At 41.3% G+C, this 16830-nt stretch overlaps 2 protein-coding genes across 2 annotated transcripts in view; both read left to right on the top strand.

Moving 5' to 3' along the window:
• The first annotated feature begins 12 nt into the window (after positions 1-12).
• On the top strand, positions 13-7807 carry LOC133665391 (rap guanine nucleotide exchange factor 4-like). Its single transcript, XM_062070679.1, has 9 exons — positions 13-106; positions 185-310; positions 3101-3279; positions 3350-3440; positions 3518-3568; positions 3637-3724; positions 3801-3865; positions 4474-4528; positions 7310-7807. Exons 1-9 carry the CDS (start codon positions 35-37, stop codon positions 7435-7437), a joined length of 855 nt encoding a protein of 284 aa, XP_061926663.1. The 5' UTR covers positions 13-34; the 3' UTR covers positions 7438-7807.
• Positions 7808-14433: 6626 nt separating this feature from the next.
• The window catches only part of LOC133664288 (mitogen-activated protein kinase kinase kinase 20-like), a 77344-nt gene continuing 74947 nt past the window's right edge, over positions 14434-16830 (top strand). The window contains exon 1 of the mRNA XM_062068798.1: positions 14434-14592. The gene's annotated coding sequence lies outside the window, so the exon portion shown is untranslated. The remainder of the gene's footprint in view (positions 14593-16830) is intronic.

Here is a 16830-nt window from a genome sequence, read left to right as displayed (position 1 = left end):
ATGGCTAGATAAAGTGGTGTTCAAACCCACTGACATGTCCGTGTTCTCCACTCTCACCATCAATGGACGTCTTTTTGCCTGCCGGGAGGATCAGCTGGATTCTTTGGTGCATTACGACTCACTGCCAACGTTTTCTTTTTTTATTATTCAGTTTGGATTTAACATTTATTTCCCTCCTCTGTAGACCCCCGTGCCTGAGCAGGAGGGTCCGTCTGCAGGCTCTCTGTCCAGTTTTGAGTGGATGAGTTCCAAAGCTGTTGCCTTCCATTTGACGTTCTACGACTGGGAGCTTTTCAACTGTGTACACGAGGTGCGTTTAGAGTCTCGGTGCAGGTACATTACACTTTGTTAGGGACACAGGCACAATGTAAGGGGTCATACAGGCGCTTCAGTAAAACTGTATGTGTCTATAACACAACTGTATGTAAACTGTAGAATTTTGACGTAAAAAAACAGTGGTGCTGTTTTTCCATTTACGTTAATACACTGAAAAAAACGACTTGCAGTTCAGACACCAAAACTTTACAGTAAAAAAAAAAAGTGTTACTGTTTTTCTATTTACAGTAATACACTTTGAAAACAAAAAACATAAATTTTACTGTTAAAAACAAAAAAACCCAAGTAGATCAAATGCCTGAATTTGACCATAGGTGAAGATAGGGACGTAGATCAACCGGTAAATTGAGAGCTTTGCCTTCCGGCTCAGCTCCTTTTTCACCATGATGGATGCAGTGATGCGGGGTCCGCATCACTGCAACGACCTTGTGATACACTCTTCCCTAACTCGTGAATAAGACCCTGTGGTACTTGAACTCCTCCATTTGGGGAAGGATCTCCTCCCAGAACCGGAGATGGCACTCCGCCCTTTTCCGGGCGAAAACCATGGACTCGGACTTGGAAGTGCTGATTTTCATCCCAGTCGCTTCACACTCGGCTGCGAACCGATCCAGTGAGAGCTGAAGATCCTGGCCAGATGAAGCCATCAGGACCACATAATCCGTAAAAAGCAGAGACCTAATCCTGCAGCCACCAAAACCGATCCCCTCAACGTCCTGACTGCGCCTAAAAATTCTGTCCATCAAAGTTGTTAACAGAATTGGTGACACAGGGCAGCCCTGGCGGAGTCCAACCCTCACCGAAAAAAGGTCCGACTTACTGCCGGCATTGCGTACCAAGTTCTAACACCGATCATACAGGGAGCGGACCGCCACAATCAGGCGGTCCGATACCCCATACTCTGAACACTCTCCACAGGACTTCCTGAGGAATACAGTCGAATGCCTTCTCCAAGTCCACAAAACACATGTAGACTGGTTGGGGTAACTCCCATGCATGTTAATCTTAGGATGTTTAAACCCATAACTTGTTTAAAGACAGCTCAATGTTTTTTTTATAAGGGAACTGTATTTAATCAACTGAGAGGTGCTACACTCACCGTCCTCTCCTGCCGTATTGTTACCTGCTACTACACAAGGACAATGATAGCGCTCACCTTCCAGCAACTCGCAGTCAACTCCTTCTGTACTCTAACTTCTTGGATAGCGGGCATTCACGAGGGCAGGAAACAAATGAGAAAGTAAACAAGGCTTTGAAATTCCGGACTGCATTATTGCACTATGTAGCGATGACCTCAGGGACTGGTGGCAGAGCTACAACCACCAGCAGCAGGCGACGAGCTATCGTCTAAGCTACAACCACCAGCAGCTGTCCACAAGCTAACGCCGGATCTACAACCACCAGCAGCAGTCCACGAGCTATTGCTGGAGCTACAACCACCAGCAGCTGGCCACAAGCTATTGCCGGAGCTACAACCACCAGCAGCAGTCCACGAGCTATTGCCGGATCTACAACCACCAGCAGCAGTCCACGAGCTATTGCCGGAGCTACAACCACGAGCAGCTGGCCACAAGCTAACGCCGGATCTACAACCACCAGCAGCAGTCCACGAGCTATTGCCGGAGCTACGAACACTAGCAGCTGGCCACAAGCTAACGCCGGATCTACAACCACCAGCAGCAGTCCACGAGCTATTGCCGGAGCTACAACCACCAGCAGCTGGCCACAAGCTAACGCCGGATCTACAACCACCAGCAGCAGTCAACGAGCCATTGCCGGAGCTACAACCACCAGTAGCTGGCCACAAGCTAACGCCGGATCTACAACCACCATCAGCTGGCCACTGGCTAGCGCCGGGGCTACTACAATCAGCAGCGAGCCAGGGGATAGCGCCCAGGTTACAACCACCAGCAGCACCAAAACCTACAAACACTAAGGTAACAAATAGACAATTGAAAACTAAGCTGCTACAAACTGTTAATCATGCGAAGATTATCTGGGACCCTGTAGCTAAACCAAAGGGGATTTTTGGTGGACACATCAATACCAGAAGCCTTCCGTCTAAAATTGAACACTTTGAAATACTATTGCACGATTCAAAGCTTGACTATTTAGGACTATCAGAAACATGGTTAACAAAAAAATAGCCCAGCAGGTACCTACACCATTCAGAATGACAAAGTTGTTAAAAGAGACCGACTTAATTAAAAAGGAGGTGGTGTGTTATTATACGTTAAAAATAAAATCCAAAGCAAGCAGATCAGTCTTCCCCAGAATAGTTTGGAATGCATAGGAGTAATAATTTGCCTAGCTACTGAAATGTATTTTAAATGGATGTATTTTTTGACATGTTGAAAGATGTACTTAAAGCCTGCAGTATCAAGGAAACTATTTCAATTGGTGATTTTTACCTAAATTGGTTGGATAAAGCACATACCAATAAGCTAAAGCATTTAGCCAAACAGTTTAACCTAACCCAAATGATAAAGGATCCCACCAGAATAACTAGCTCCGTTAAAACCCTGCCGGTTGATGTTTACAAATAACTAAGATCGTGTTAACAAAACCTATAATTTAATACCTGGTTTATCCGTCCCTAATCTAGCACTGGTCTCAAGGAAACTCTCTAAGACGCGTTTTAGAAACCAAAAGCCTACATATAATTAACCCGAGGCGTGACATTAGGTGTACCTAACGAAGTTCTGCTTTCCAGGTCTTCTATTTGTCCCAAAATTAATCTGTGCTTCTCTTCTGTTTCTGAAAGCTCGAACTGATCTACCACATCTTTGGGAGACAACACTTGAAGAAAAGCACAGTGAACCTGGACCTGTTCCTGAGGAGGTTCAATGAAATTCAGTTTTGGGTGATCACAGAGGTCTGCCTGTGCCCTCAGCTCAGCAAACGGGTGCAGCTTCTCAAGAAGTTCATAAAGATTGCCTCCCAGTAAGAAGAAGTCTATATGTTCTCCTATTAATTTAGTTGCATGTACTCACCTTGGGATTTGTTGCCAAAGCTGCAAGGATCATAGGAATTTGAATGCCTGCTTCGCCATCGTCATGGGGCTGAGTAACCCGGCAGTGAGCAGGCTGAGTCAGACCTGGGAGGTCGGTTTTGGCCACTTTGTTCTATCTTTCATCTCTCAGTGACAATTTCACATATTTTTTCCCATCTGTGTTATCAGAAACTGCCTGGCAAATTCAAGAAGTTCTATGAAGAATTTGAAAATTTGATGGTAAAGTTTTGAAAGCATCCGTTAAAAGTAAGGTTGCGTGGTTTGAACAAAGTGACCTTTTTGAATAGGATCCGTCCAGGAACCATCGAGGGTACAGACTGACCATTGCCAAGCTGGAGCCTCCCATCATCCCTTTCATGCCACTGCTGATCAAAGGTCACCACCATTTTGATAATAATACCACTTTAACCTATGTGGTCTTCACAAGTATTCCCCCTCTCTTTCCCCCCAGATATGACGTTCACTCACGAGGGAAACAGGACATTTATTGACAATCTGGTCAATTTTGAGAAAATGGTAAAGTGTTATTCACTGTATACACCCAAATATAGATGACTTGTTTTATTGTATAAATCTTTTTAGGACAAACAACTGTGGAATCATATTTTATTAAGCATGTCTTAGCAAAGTTTTTGGTTGTTTGAAATTGAAATTAGCACCAAAGCTCCTCCTCTTTGTTTAACTTGCCCAACCTATAATGCATTTTTTAGCACGTCTCTGTGGCCCTGTTTACACTGCACACCACATCTGATTTTTCCCCCCTTAAGTGACGCACCAATGTGCCAAAGTACTTCAAAATCTGATCTTTTGGCATCAGATTCAGGCCACATCAGGAAGTAGTCCTGAATCCAATCGGAATCTTATCTTTTCAAATGTAACTTTAGTCTAAACGCAATGCGACCTTAATGATCATCACCCCGGTTCAATAGTTGGTGTGTGAGTGAAAGGAAGAAAAGCTCAGAAAAGTCACTTGGCACCACTTGTGTGTTTGCATGAAAAACTCTCTAAATCCCGAAGATAGGATGACCCATCTCTTTCAGTTTAGCCTTGAGGAGGGTCAGTATGATATGTATTTTCTTATTGATGGTTGTGAATTGATCTTTTTTACTTTTTTCCCCCTCCAGCGAATGATAGCCAACACAATAAAGATTGTCAGGTTTTGCAGAAGCCAGCCCTTCAGTAAGTCCCACAGCTGATACGCAACTTAGACACACAGGCCACAACATTAGGTACATCTGCACTGAACCTAATATGATATTTTTTCACCGTGAAGCTAAGGAATTAACATACATACAAAATATGAAATACATTGTACCAAAAAAATGTCTGAAAAATATTGTAATCAAAACATATAAAACAAAAAAGATATACCGGATACGGTTGCAAAGGGGTGGAAGGTTTCCGGTAAATTTCCGGAAACTATTAACTAGATCCACTATGGACTGGACTCTCACACTATTATGTTGGATCCACTATGGACTGGACTCTCACAATATTTTGTAAGATCCACTATGGACTGGACTCTCACACTATTATGTTAGATCCACTATGGACTGGACTCTCACGCCATTATGTTACATCCACTGTGGACTGGACTCTCACAATATTATGCTAGATCCACTATGGACTGGACTCTCACACTATTATGCTAGATCCACTATGGACTGGACTCTCACACTATTATGCTAGATCCACTATGGACTGGACTCTCACACTATTATGTTAGATCCACTATGGACTGGACTCTCACACTATTATGCTAGATCCACTATGGACTGGACTCTCACACTATTATGTTAGATCCACTATGGACTGGACTCTCACACTATTATGTTAGATCCACTATGGATTGGACTCTCACACTATTATGCTAGATCCACTATGGACTGGACTCGCACACTATTATGCTAGATCCACTATGGACTGGACTCGCACACTATTATGCTAGATCCACTATGGACTGGACTCTCACACTATTATGTTAGATCCACTATGGACTGGGCTCTCACACATTATGTTAGATCCACTATGGACTGGACTCTCACACTATTATGTTTGATCCACTATGGACTGGACTCTCACACTATTAACTAGATCCACTATGGACTGGACTCTCACAATATTATGTTAGATCCACTATGGACTGGACTCTCACACTATTATGTTAGATCCACTATGGACTGGACTCTCACACTATTATGTTAGATCCACTATGGACTGGACTCTCACACCATTATGTTAGATCCACTATGGACTGGACTCTCACACTATTGTGTTAGATCCACTATGGACTGGACTCTCACAATATTATGTTAGATCCACTATGGACTGGACTCTCACACTATTATGTTAGATCCACTATGGACTGGACTCTCACACTATTATGTTAGACCCACTATGGACTGGACTCTCACACTATTAACTAGATCCACTATGGACTGGACTCTCACACTATTAACTAGATCCACTATGGACTGGACTCTCACACTATTAACTAGATCCACTATGGACTGGACTCTCACACTATTATGTTAGATCCACTATGGACTGGACTCTCACAATATTTTGTAAGATCCACTATGGACTGGACTCTCACACTATTATGTTAGATCCACTATGGACTGGACTCTCACACTATTATGTTAGATCCACTATGGACTGGACTCTCACACCATTATGTTAGATCCACTGTGGACTGGACTCTCACAATATTATGCTAGATCCACTATGGACTGGACTCTCACACTATTATGCTAGATCCACTATGGACTGGACTCTCACACTATTATGTTAGATCCACTATGGACTGGACTCTCACACTATTATGCTAGATCCACTATGGACTGGACTCTCACACTATTATGTTAGATCCACTATGGACTGGACTCTCACACTATTATGTTAGATCCACTATGGATTGGACTCTCACACTATTATGCTAGATCCACTATGGACTGGACTCGCACACTATTATGCTAGATCCACTATGGACTGGACTCGCACACTATTATGCTAGATCCACTATGGACTGGACTCTCACACTATTATGTTAGATCCACTATGGACTGGGCTCTCACACATTATGTTAGATCCACTATGGACTGGACTCTCACACTATTATGTTTGATCCACTATGGACTGGACTCTCACACTATTAACTAGATCCACTATGGACTGGACTCTCACAATATTATGTTAGATCCACTATGGACTGGACTCTCACACTATTATGTTAGATCCACTATGGACTGGACTCTCACACTATTATGTTAGATCCACTATGGACTGGACTCTCACAATATTATGTTAGATCCACTATGGACTGGACTCTCACACTATTGTGTTAGATCCACTATGGACTGGACTCTCACAATATTATGTTAGATCCACTATGGACTGGACTCTCACACTATTATGTTAGATCCACTATGGACTGGACTCTCACACTATTATGTTAGACCCACTATGGACTGGACTCTCACACTATTAACTAGATCCACTATGGACTGGACTCTCACACTATTAACTAGATCCACTATGGACTGGACTCTCACACTATTAACTAGATCCACTATGGACTGGACTCTCACACTATTATGTTAGATCCACTATGGACTGGACTCTCACAATATTATGTTAGATCCACTATGGACTGGACTCTCACACTATTATGTTAGATCCACTATGGACTGGACTCTCACACTATTATGTTAGACCCACTATGGACTGGACTCTCACACTATTAACTAGATCCACTATGGACTGGACTCTCACACTATTAACTAGATCCACTATGGACTGGACTCTCACACTATTATGTTAGATCCACTATGGACTGGACTCTGGTCGACATTGATGATTTGTTGTTTCTAGTTATATAACGTAGTAACAATGATTATTGTGATATGATGATATGACTCCATGACTCCTTCCATTCATCTCACTATCTTTCCCCACCAGGTCCGGAGTCACCGCTGGCGAGCAAGAACCCCTTTGAGGTGCGTCGCTACGTTCGCCACTTCAGCGTGATCGACAACCAAAGGATGCTGACCCAGCTCTCTCATGGACTAGAACCTCGCAGGTCTTAATAGGGGTGATGAAAGGGAATGTTCACAGCGCCGATTGCTTTAACTGGAACACGGACAATGGCTTTGAGGACCCTGTCAGAGATAATAAGGTGCTTATTATTCCACATATTGAAGTTTGTATTACTACTGTAACTTTACACGACAGTAACTCAAAGTAAATATCTCTTCAGGACCTTAATATATTATTGTGTATTTCAGGTATGTGATGCTTTAAATGTGCAAAGTCTCAATATTCCTGATATTCAGTTGTTTCCTATCTTTTTGTATGAAATATTATTTATACACATGTCCGCTTGTTCTGTGTTGTAAATTATATATGAATATTTATTTTCTCATTGGCATGGAGATACACATGTTTGACTCTTTCTTTAAATTCATCATTTCAAATTTGATATTACAATCCTTTCAATGGTTTATTTCAGATTTTATTTTGTCATCAGTATGGAGGACATTTTATCAATCAATCAATCAATGTTTACTTATATAGCCCTAAATCACGAGTGTCTCAAAGGGCTGCACAAGCCACAACGACATCCTCGGCTCAGATCCCACATCAGGGCAAGAAAAAACTCAACCCAGTGGGACAATGAGAAACCTTGGAGGGGACCGCAGATGTGGGGACCCCCCCCCCCCCCCCCCCCCCCCCTGGGCGACCGGTGCAATGGACGTCGAGTGGATCTAGTTAATAGTGTGAGAGTCCAGTCCATAGTGGATCTAACATAATAGTGAGAGTCCAGTCCATAGTGGATCTAACATAATAGTGAGAGAGTCCAGTCCAGAGTGGAGCTAACATAATAGTGAGAGTCCAGTCCATAGTGGATCTAACATAATAGTGTGAGAGTCCACTCCATAGTGGATCTAACATAATATTGTGAGAGTCCAGTCCATAGTGGATCTAACATAATAGTGAGAGAGTCCAGTCCAGAGTCGATCTAACATAATAGTGAGAGTCCAGTCCATAGTGGATCTAACATAATATTGTGAGAGTCCAGTCCAAAGTGGATCTAACATAATAGTGAGAGTCCAGTCCATAGTGGATCTAACATAATAGTGTGAGAGTCCAGTCCATAGTGGATCTAATATAATAGTGAGAGTCCAGTCCATAGTGGATCTAACATAATAGTGTGAGAGTCCAGTCCATAGTGGATCTGACGTAATATTGTGAGAGTCCAGTCCATATTGGATCTAACATAATAGTGAGAGTCCAGTCCATAGTGGATCTAACATAATAGTGAGAGAGTCCAGTCCAGATGGATCCAACATAATAGTGAGAGTCCAGTCCATAGTGGATCTAACATAATAGTGAGAGTCCAGTCCATAGTGGATCTAACATAATAGTGTGGGAGTCCAGTCCATAGTGGATCTAACATAATATTGTGAGAGTGCAGTCCATAGTGGATCTAACATAATAGTGAGAGTCCAGTCCATAGTGGATCTAACATAATAGTGTGAGAGTCCAGTCCATAGTGGATCTAACATAATATTGTGAGCGTCCAGTCCATAGTGGATCTAACATAATAGTGAGAGAGTCCAGTCCAAATTGGATCTAACATAATAGTGTGAGAGTCCAGTCCATAGTGGATCTAACATAATAGTATGAGAGTCCAGTCCATAGCAGATCTAACATAATAGTGTGAGAGTCCAGTCCATAGTGGATCTAACATAATATTGTGAGAGTCCAGTCCATAGTGGATCTAACATAATAGTGAGAGAGTCCAGTCCAGAGTCGATCTAACATAATAGTGAGAGTCCAGTCCATAGTGGATCGAACATAATATTGTGAGAGTCCAGTCCAAAGTGAATCTAACATAATAGTGAGAGAGTCCAGTCCATAGTGGGTCTAACATAATAGTGTGAGAGTCCAGTCCATAGTGGATCTAACATAATAGTGAGAGTCCAGTCCAAAGTGGATCTAACATAATAGTGTGAGAGTCCAGTCCATAGTGGATCTAACATAATAGTGTGAGAGTCCAGTCCATAGTGGATCTAACATAATAGTGAGAGTCCAGTCCATAGTGGATCTAACATAATAGTGAGAGAGTCCAGTCCAGAGTGGATCTAACATAATAGTGGGAGTCCAGTCCATAGTGGATCTAACATAATATTGTGAGAGTCCAGTCCAAAGTGGATCTAACATAATAGTGAGAGTCCAGTCCATAGTGGATCTAACATAATAGTGTGAGAGTCCAGTCCATAGTGGATCTAATATAATAGTGAGAGTCCAGTCCATAGTGGATCTAACATAATAGTGTGAGAGTCCAGTCCATAGTGGATCTAACGTAATATTGTGAGAGTCCAGTCCATAGTGGATCTAACATAATAGTGAGAGAGTACAGTCCATAGTGGATCTAGCATAATAGTGAGAGAGTCCAGTCCATAGTGGATCTAACATAATAGTGTGAGAGTCCAGTCCATAGTGGATCTAACATAATATTGTGAGCGTCCAGTCCATAGTGGATCTAACATAATAGTGAGAGAGTCCAGTCCAAAGTGGATCCAACATAATAGTGTGAGAGTCCAGTCCATAGTGGATCTAACATAATAGTATGAGAGTCCAGTCCATAGCGGATCTAACATAATAGTGTGAGAGTCCAGTCCATAGTGGATCTAACATAATATTGTGAGAGTCCAGTCCATAGTGGATCTAACATAATAGTGAGAGAGTCCAGTCCAGAGTCGATCTAACATAATAGTGAGAGTCCAGTCCATAGTGGATCGAACATAATATTGTGAGAGTCCAGTCCAAAGTGAATCTAACATAATAGTGAGAGAGTCCAGTCCATAGTGGATCTAACATAATAGTGTGAGAGTCCAGTCCATAGTGGATCTAACATAATAGTGAGAGTCCAGTCCAAAGTGGATCTAACATAATAGTGTGATAGTCCAGTCCATAGTGGATCTAACATAATAGTGTGAGAGTCCAGTCCATAGTGGATCTAACATAATAGTGAGAGTCCAGTCCATAGTGGATCTAACATAATAGTGAGAGAGTCCAGTCCAGAGTGGAGCTAACATAATAGTGAGAGTCCAGTCCATAGTGGATCTAACATAATAGTGTGAGAGTCCACTCCATAGTGGATCTAACATAATATTGTGAGAGTCCAGTCCATAGTGGATCTAACATAATAGTGAGAGAGTCCAGTCGAGAGTCGATCTAACATAATAGTGAGAGTCCAGTCCATAGTGGATCTAACATAATATTGTGAGAGTCCAGTCCAAAGTGGATCTAACATAATAGTGAGAGTCCAGTCCATAGTGGATCTAACATAATAGTGTGAGAGTCCAGTCCATAGTGGATCTAATATAATAGTGAGAGTCCAGTCCATAGTGGATCTAACATAATAGTGTGAGAGTCCAGTCCATAGTGGATCTGACGTAATATTGTGAGAGTCCAGTCCATATTGGATCTAACATAATAGTGAGAGTCCAGTCCATAGTGGATCTAACATAATAGTGAGAGAGTCCAGTCCAGATGGATCCAACATAATAGTGAGAGTCCAGTCCATAGTGGATCTAACATAATAGTGAGAGTCCAGTCCATAGTGGATCTAACATAATAGTGTGGGAGTCCAGTCCATAGTGGATCTAACATAATATTGTGAGAGTGCAGTCCATAGTGGATCTAACATAATAGTGAGAGTCCAGTCCATAGTGGATCTAACATAATAGTGTGAGAGTCCAGTCCATAGTGGATCTAACATAATATTGTGAGCGTCCAGTCCATAGTGGATCTAACATAATAGTGAGAGAGTCCAGTCCAAATTGGATCTAACATAATAGTGTGAGAGTCCAGTCCATAGTGGATCTAACATAATAGTATGAGAGTCCAGTCCATAGCAGATCTAACATAATAGTGTGAGAGTCCAGTCCATAGTGGATCTAACATAATATTGTGAGAGTCCAGTCCATAGTGGATCTAACATAATAGTGAGAGAGTCCAGTCCAGAGTCGATCTAACATAATAGTGAGAGTCCAGTCCATAGTGGATCGAACATAATATTGTGAGAGTCCAGTCCAAAGTGAATCTAACATAATAGTGAGAGAGTCCAGTCCATAGTGGGTCTAACATAATAGTGTGAGAGTCCAGTCCATAGTGGATCTAACATAATAGTGAGAGTCCAGTCCAAAGTGGATCTAACATAATAGTGTGAGAGTCCAGTCCATAGTGGATCTAACATAATAGTGTGAGAGTCCAGTCCATAGTGGATCTAACATAATAGTGAGAGTCCAGTCCATAGTGGATCTAACATAATAGTGAGAGAGTCCAGTCCAGAGTGGATCTAACATAATAGTGAGAGTCCAGTCCATAGTGGATCTAACATAATAGTGTGAGAGTCCACTCCATAGTGGATCTAACATAATATTGTGAGAGTCCAGTCCATAGTGGATCTAACATAATAGTGAGAGAGTCCAGTCCAGAGTCGATCTAACATAATAGTGGGAGTCCAGTCCATAGTGGATCTAACATAATATTGTGAGAGTCCAGTCCAAAGTGGATCTAACATAATAGTGAGAGTCCAGTCCATAGTGGATCTAACATAATAGTGTGAGAGTCCAGTCCATAGTGGATCTAATATAATAGTGAGAGTCCAGTCCATAGTGGATCTAACATAATAGTGTGAGAGTCCAGTCCATAGTGGATCTAACGTAATATTGTGAGAGTCCAGTCCATATTGGATCTAACATAATATTGTGAGAGTCCAGTCCATAGTGGATCTAACATAATAGTGAGAGAGTCCAGTCCAGATGGATCTAACATAATAGTGAGAGTCCAGTCCATAGTGGATCTAACATAATAGTGAGAGTCCAGTCCATAGTGGATCTAACATAATAGTGTGAGAGTCCAGTCCATAGTGGATCTAACATAATAGTGTGAGAGTCCAGTCCATAGTGGATCTAACATAATAGTGAGAGTCCAGTCCATAGTGGGTCTAACATAATAGTGTGAGAGTCCAGTCCATAGTGGATCTAACATAATAGTGAGAGTCCAGTCCGTTGTGGACCTAACATAATAGTGAGAGTCCAGTCCATAGTGGATCTAACATAATAGTGGGAGTCCAGTCCATAGTGGATCTAACATAATAGTGAGAGTCCAGTCCATAGCGGATCTAACATAATAGTGAGAGTCCAGTCCATAGTGGACTCTTACTCATACAGGATACACCTCATTTTAATCATGAGGTGTTGATTATTGACTACTGACTATAATCAAAAGAACTTAAATGTTTAAAAATAATCATTTTAAAATCGGATTTAGGTTTTTGTAATGTTAAAATGTATTTTTTGATATCTTTAAAGGCCTACTGAAACCCACTACTACCGACCACGCAGTCTGATAGTTTACATATCAATGATGAAATCTCAACATTGCAACACATGCCAATACGGCCGGGTTAACTTATAAAGTGCAATTTTAAATTTCCCGCTGAACTTCCGGTTGAAAACGGCTTTGGATGATGACGTATGCGCGTGACGTAGCCAGTGAAACAGAAGTATCGGTACCCCATTGAAAACAATACAAAATAGCTCTGTTTTCATCACATAATTCCACAGTATTCTGGACATCTTTGTTGGTGAGTCTTTTGCAATTTGTTTAATGAACAATGAAGACTGCAAAGAAGAAAGTTGTAGGTGGGATCGGTGTATTAGCGGCTGGCTGTAGCTACACAACAAGGAGGACTTACTTGGATAGCAGATGCGCTAGCCGACGCTAGCCGCCAACCGCATCTGTGTACAGGTGAAGTCCTTCGTTGCGCCGTCGATCGCTGGAACGCAGGTGAGCACGGGTGTTGATGAGCAGATGAGGACTGGCTGGCGTAGGTGGAGCGCTAATGTTTTTATCATAGCTCTGTGAGGTCCGGTTGCTAAGTTAGCTTCAGCATGGTTAGTAACAGCATTGTTAAGCTTTGCCAGGCTGAGAATTATTAACCGTGTAGTTACATGTACATGGTTTAATAGTATTGTTGATCTTCTGTCTATCCTTCCAGTCAGGGATTTATTTATTTTGTTTCTATTTGCATTTGAGCCAGATGCTATCATGTTAGCTCAGTAGCTAAAGAGCTTCGCCGATGTATTGTTGTGGAGATAAAAGTCACTGTGAATGTCCATTTTGCGTTCTCAACTCTCATTTTCAAGAGGATATAGTATCCGAGGTGGTTTAAAATACAAATCTGTGATCCACAATAGAAAAAGAAGAAAGTGTGGAATCCAATGAGCCAGCTTGTACCTAAGTTACGGTCAGAGGGAAAAAAGATATGTCTTGCACTGCATTCTAGTCCGTCACTCTAACGTTTCTCATCCACAAATCTTTCCTTCTTCGCTCAAATTAATGGGGTAATCGTCGCTTTCTTGGTCCGAATCGCTCTAGCTGCGTTGAAAACAATAGGAAAATATGAGGAGGCGAACAACTGACTACGTCACGCTACTTCCGGTAGGGGCAAGGCTTTTTTTAATCAGAGACCAAAAGTTGCGAACTTTATCGTCGTTGTTCTCTACTAAATCCTTTCAGCAAAAATATGGCAATATCGCGAAATGATCAAGTACGACACATAGAATGGATCTGCTATCCCCGTTTAAATAAAAAAAATTCATTTCAGTAGGCCTTTAAGGGATTTTATATGGAAGATACATGATGCTTTATTTGTCACTGCACTACTACGAGATGTGTTTATGGTCAACAGGACAATGCCATTTAAAATAGTTGTAGTATAAATAGTATACATTAAATAGTATATTTTGGAGTATTTTTTTAGCTGCGCATTTATGGATGTAGACAGCAACTTTGTAAGACACGACACTTCTTAGCAAGCGAGTTCATCTAAGTTAGTGCCAGACGACACCAAACTGCAATTATGTGTTCGGCCAGCAGAGGGCGCTGTTGCCGTGAGAATGTGAGGCCAGCAGAGAGCGCAGTTGTCATGAGAATGTAAAGCCAGCAGAGGGCGCTGTTGTCGTGAGAAAGTGAGGCCGGGCTATCCCAAGCGGATGGGAAGAAGTTGTGCAACAAGTAAAACCACAGCGGGCCAGAGTGTGTTGAAACACACACAAACAACATTTACAGGAACACTTTCTTTTGACTTCTTCTTTGCTGTCACCTTGTGCTCCTTCAACCACGAGCTGCTTGAAGTCATAACCTCCTCAACGTCCATGCACGCGGTATGTACAGTATGACAACTAGTGTGTATGACAACTAGTATGTATGACAACTAGTGTGTATGCCAACTAGTACGTATGACAATTAGTTTGTATCCCAACTAGTATATATGCCAACTAGTGTGTATGCCAACTACTATGTATGACAACTAGTGTGTATGCCAACTATGTATGACAACTAGTATGTATGTCAACTAGTGTGTATGCCAACTAGTATGTATGATAACTAGTGTGTATGCCAACTATGTATGACAACTAGTGTGTATGCCAACTAGTGTGTATGCCAGCTATGTATGCCAACTAGTCTGTATGCCAACTAGTGTGTATGCCAACTAGTATGTATGACAACTAGTGTGTATGCCAACTATTATGTATGCCAACTAGTGTGTATGCCAACTAGTATGTATGATAACTAGTGTGTATGCCAACTATGTATGACAACTAGCGTGTATGCCAACTAGTGTGTATGCCAGCTATGTATGCCAACTAGTCTGTATGCCTACTATTGTGTATGCCAACTAGTATGTATGACAACTAGTGTGTATGCCAACTATTATGTATGACAACTAGTGTGTATGCCAACTAGTATGTATGACAATTAGTGTGTATGCCAACTATTATGTATGACAACTAGTGTGTATGCCAACTAGTATGTATGACAACTAGTGTGTATGCCAACTAGTATGTATGACAACTAGTGTGTATGACAACTATGTATGACAACTAGTATGTATGACAACTAGTGTGTATGCCAACTAGTATGTATGACAACTAGTGTGTATGACAACTATGTATGACAACTAGTATGTATGACAACTAGTGTGTATGCCAACTAGTGTATATGCCAACTAGTACGTATGACAACTAGTGTGTATCCCAACTAGTATATATGCCAACTAGTGTGTATGCCAACTACTATGTATGACAACTTGTGTGTATGCCAACTATGTATGACAACTAGTATGTATGTCAACTAGTGTGTATGCCAACTAGTATGTATGATAACTAGTGTGTATGCCAACTATGTATGACAACTAGTGTGTATGCCAACTAGTGTGTATGCCAGCTATGTATGCCAACTTGTGTGTATGCCAACTAGTATGTATGACAATTAGTGTGTATGCCAACTAGTATGTATGACAACTAGTGTGTATGCCAACTATTATGTATGACAACTAGTGTGTAGGCCAACTAGTATGTATGACAACTAGTGTGTATGCCAACTATGTATGACAACTAGTGTGTATGCCAACTAGTATGTATGACAACTAGTGTGTATGACAACTATGTATGACAACTAGTGTGTATGACAACTAGTATGTATGCCAACGAGTGTGTATGACAACTAGTATGTATGACAACTAGTGTGTATGCCAACTAGTATGTATGACAACTATGTATGACAACTAGTGTGTATGCCAACTAGTATGTATGCCAACTATGTATGACAACTAGTATGTATGCCAACTAGTATGTATGGCAACTAGTATGTATGTCAACTAGTATGTATGACAACTATGTATGACAACTAGTGTGTATGCCAACTAGTGTGTATGCCAACTAGTATGTATGACAACTAGTGTGTATGCCAACTATGTATGACAACTAGTGTGTATGCCAACTAGTATGTATGACAACTATGTATGACAACTAGTGTGTATGCCAACTAGTGTGTATGCCAGCTATGTATGCCAACTAGTCTGTATGCCAACTAGTGTGTATGCCAACTAGTATGTATGACAACTAGTGTGTATGCCAACTATTATGTATGCCAACTAGTGTGTATGCCAACTAGTATGTATGATTACTAGTGTGTATGCCAACTATGTATGACAACTAGCGTGTATGCCAACTAGTGTGTATGCCAGCTATGTATGCCAACTAGTCTGTATGCCAACTAGTGTGTATGCCAACTATTATGTATGACAACTAGTGTGTATGCCAACTAGTATGTATGACAATTAGTGTGTATGCCAACTATGTATGACAACTAGTGTGTATGCCAACTAGTATGTATGACAACTAGTGTGTATGCCAACTAGTATGTATGACAACTAGTGTGTATGACAACTATGTATGACAACTAGTATGTATGACAACTAGTGTGTATGCCAACTAGTATGTATGACAACTAGTATGTATGACAACTAGTGTGTATGCCAACTAGTGTGTATGCCAACTAGTGCGTATGACAACTAGTGTGTATCCCAACTAGTATATATGCCAACTAGTGTGTATGCC

The sequence above is a fragment of the Entelurus aequoreus genome, linkage group LG14 (genome assembly GCF_033978785.1).
Source record: "Entelurus aequoreus isolate RoL-2023_Sb linkage group LG14, RoL_Eaeq_v1.1, whole genome shotgun sequence".
Lineage (NCBI taxonomy): Eukaryota > Metazoa > Chordata > Actinopteri > Syngnathiformes > Syngnathidae > Entelurus > Entelurus aequoreus.
This window is presented reverse-complemented; position numbering and strand designations above follow the sequence as displayed.

Bases quoted from the DNA above. Each gene is read 5' to 3' on its own strand.
- LOC133665391 (XM_062070679.1), top strand. From the start codon at position 35: ATGTCCGTGTTCTCCACTCTCACCATCAATGGACGTCTTTTTGCCTGC. The intron at 311-3,100 runs GTGCGTTTAGAG...TGTTTCTGAAAG, and splicing joins TTTTCAACTGTGTACACGAG to CTCGAACTGATCTACCACAT. The intron at 3,569-3,636 runs GTAAAGTTTTGA...CTTTTTGAATAG, and splicing joins AAGAATTTGAAAATTTGATG to GATCCGTCCAGGAACCATCG.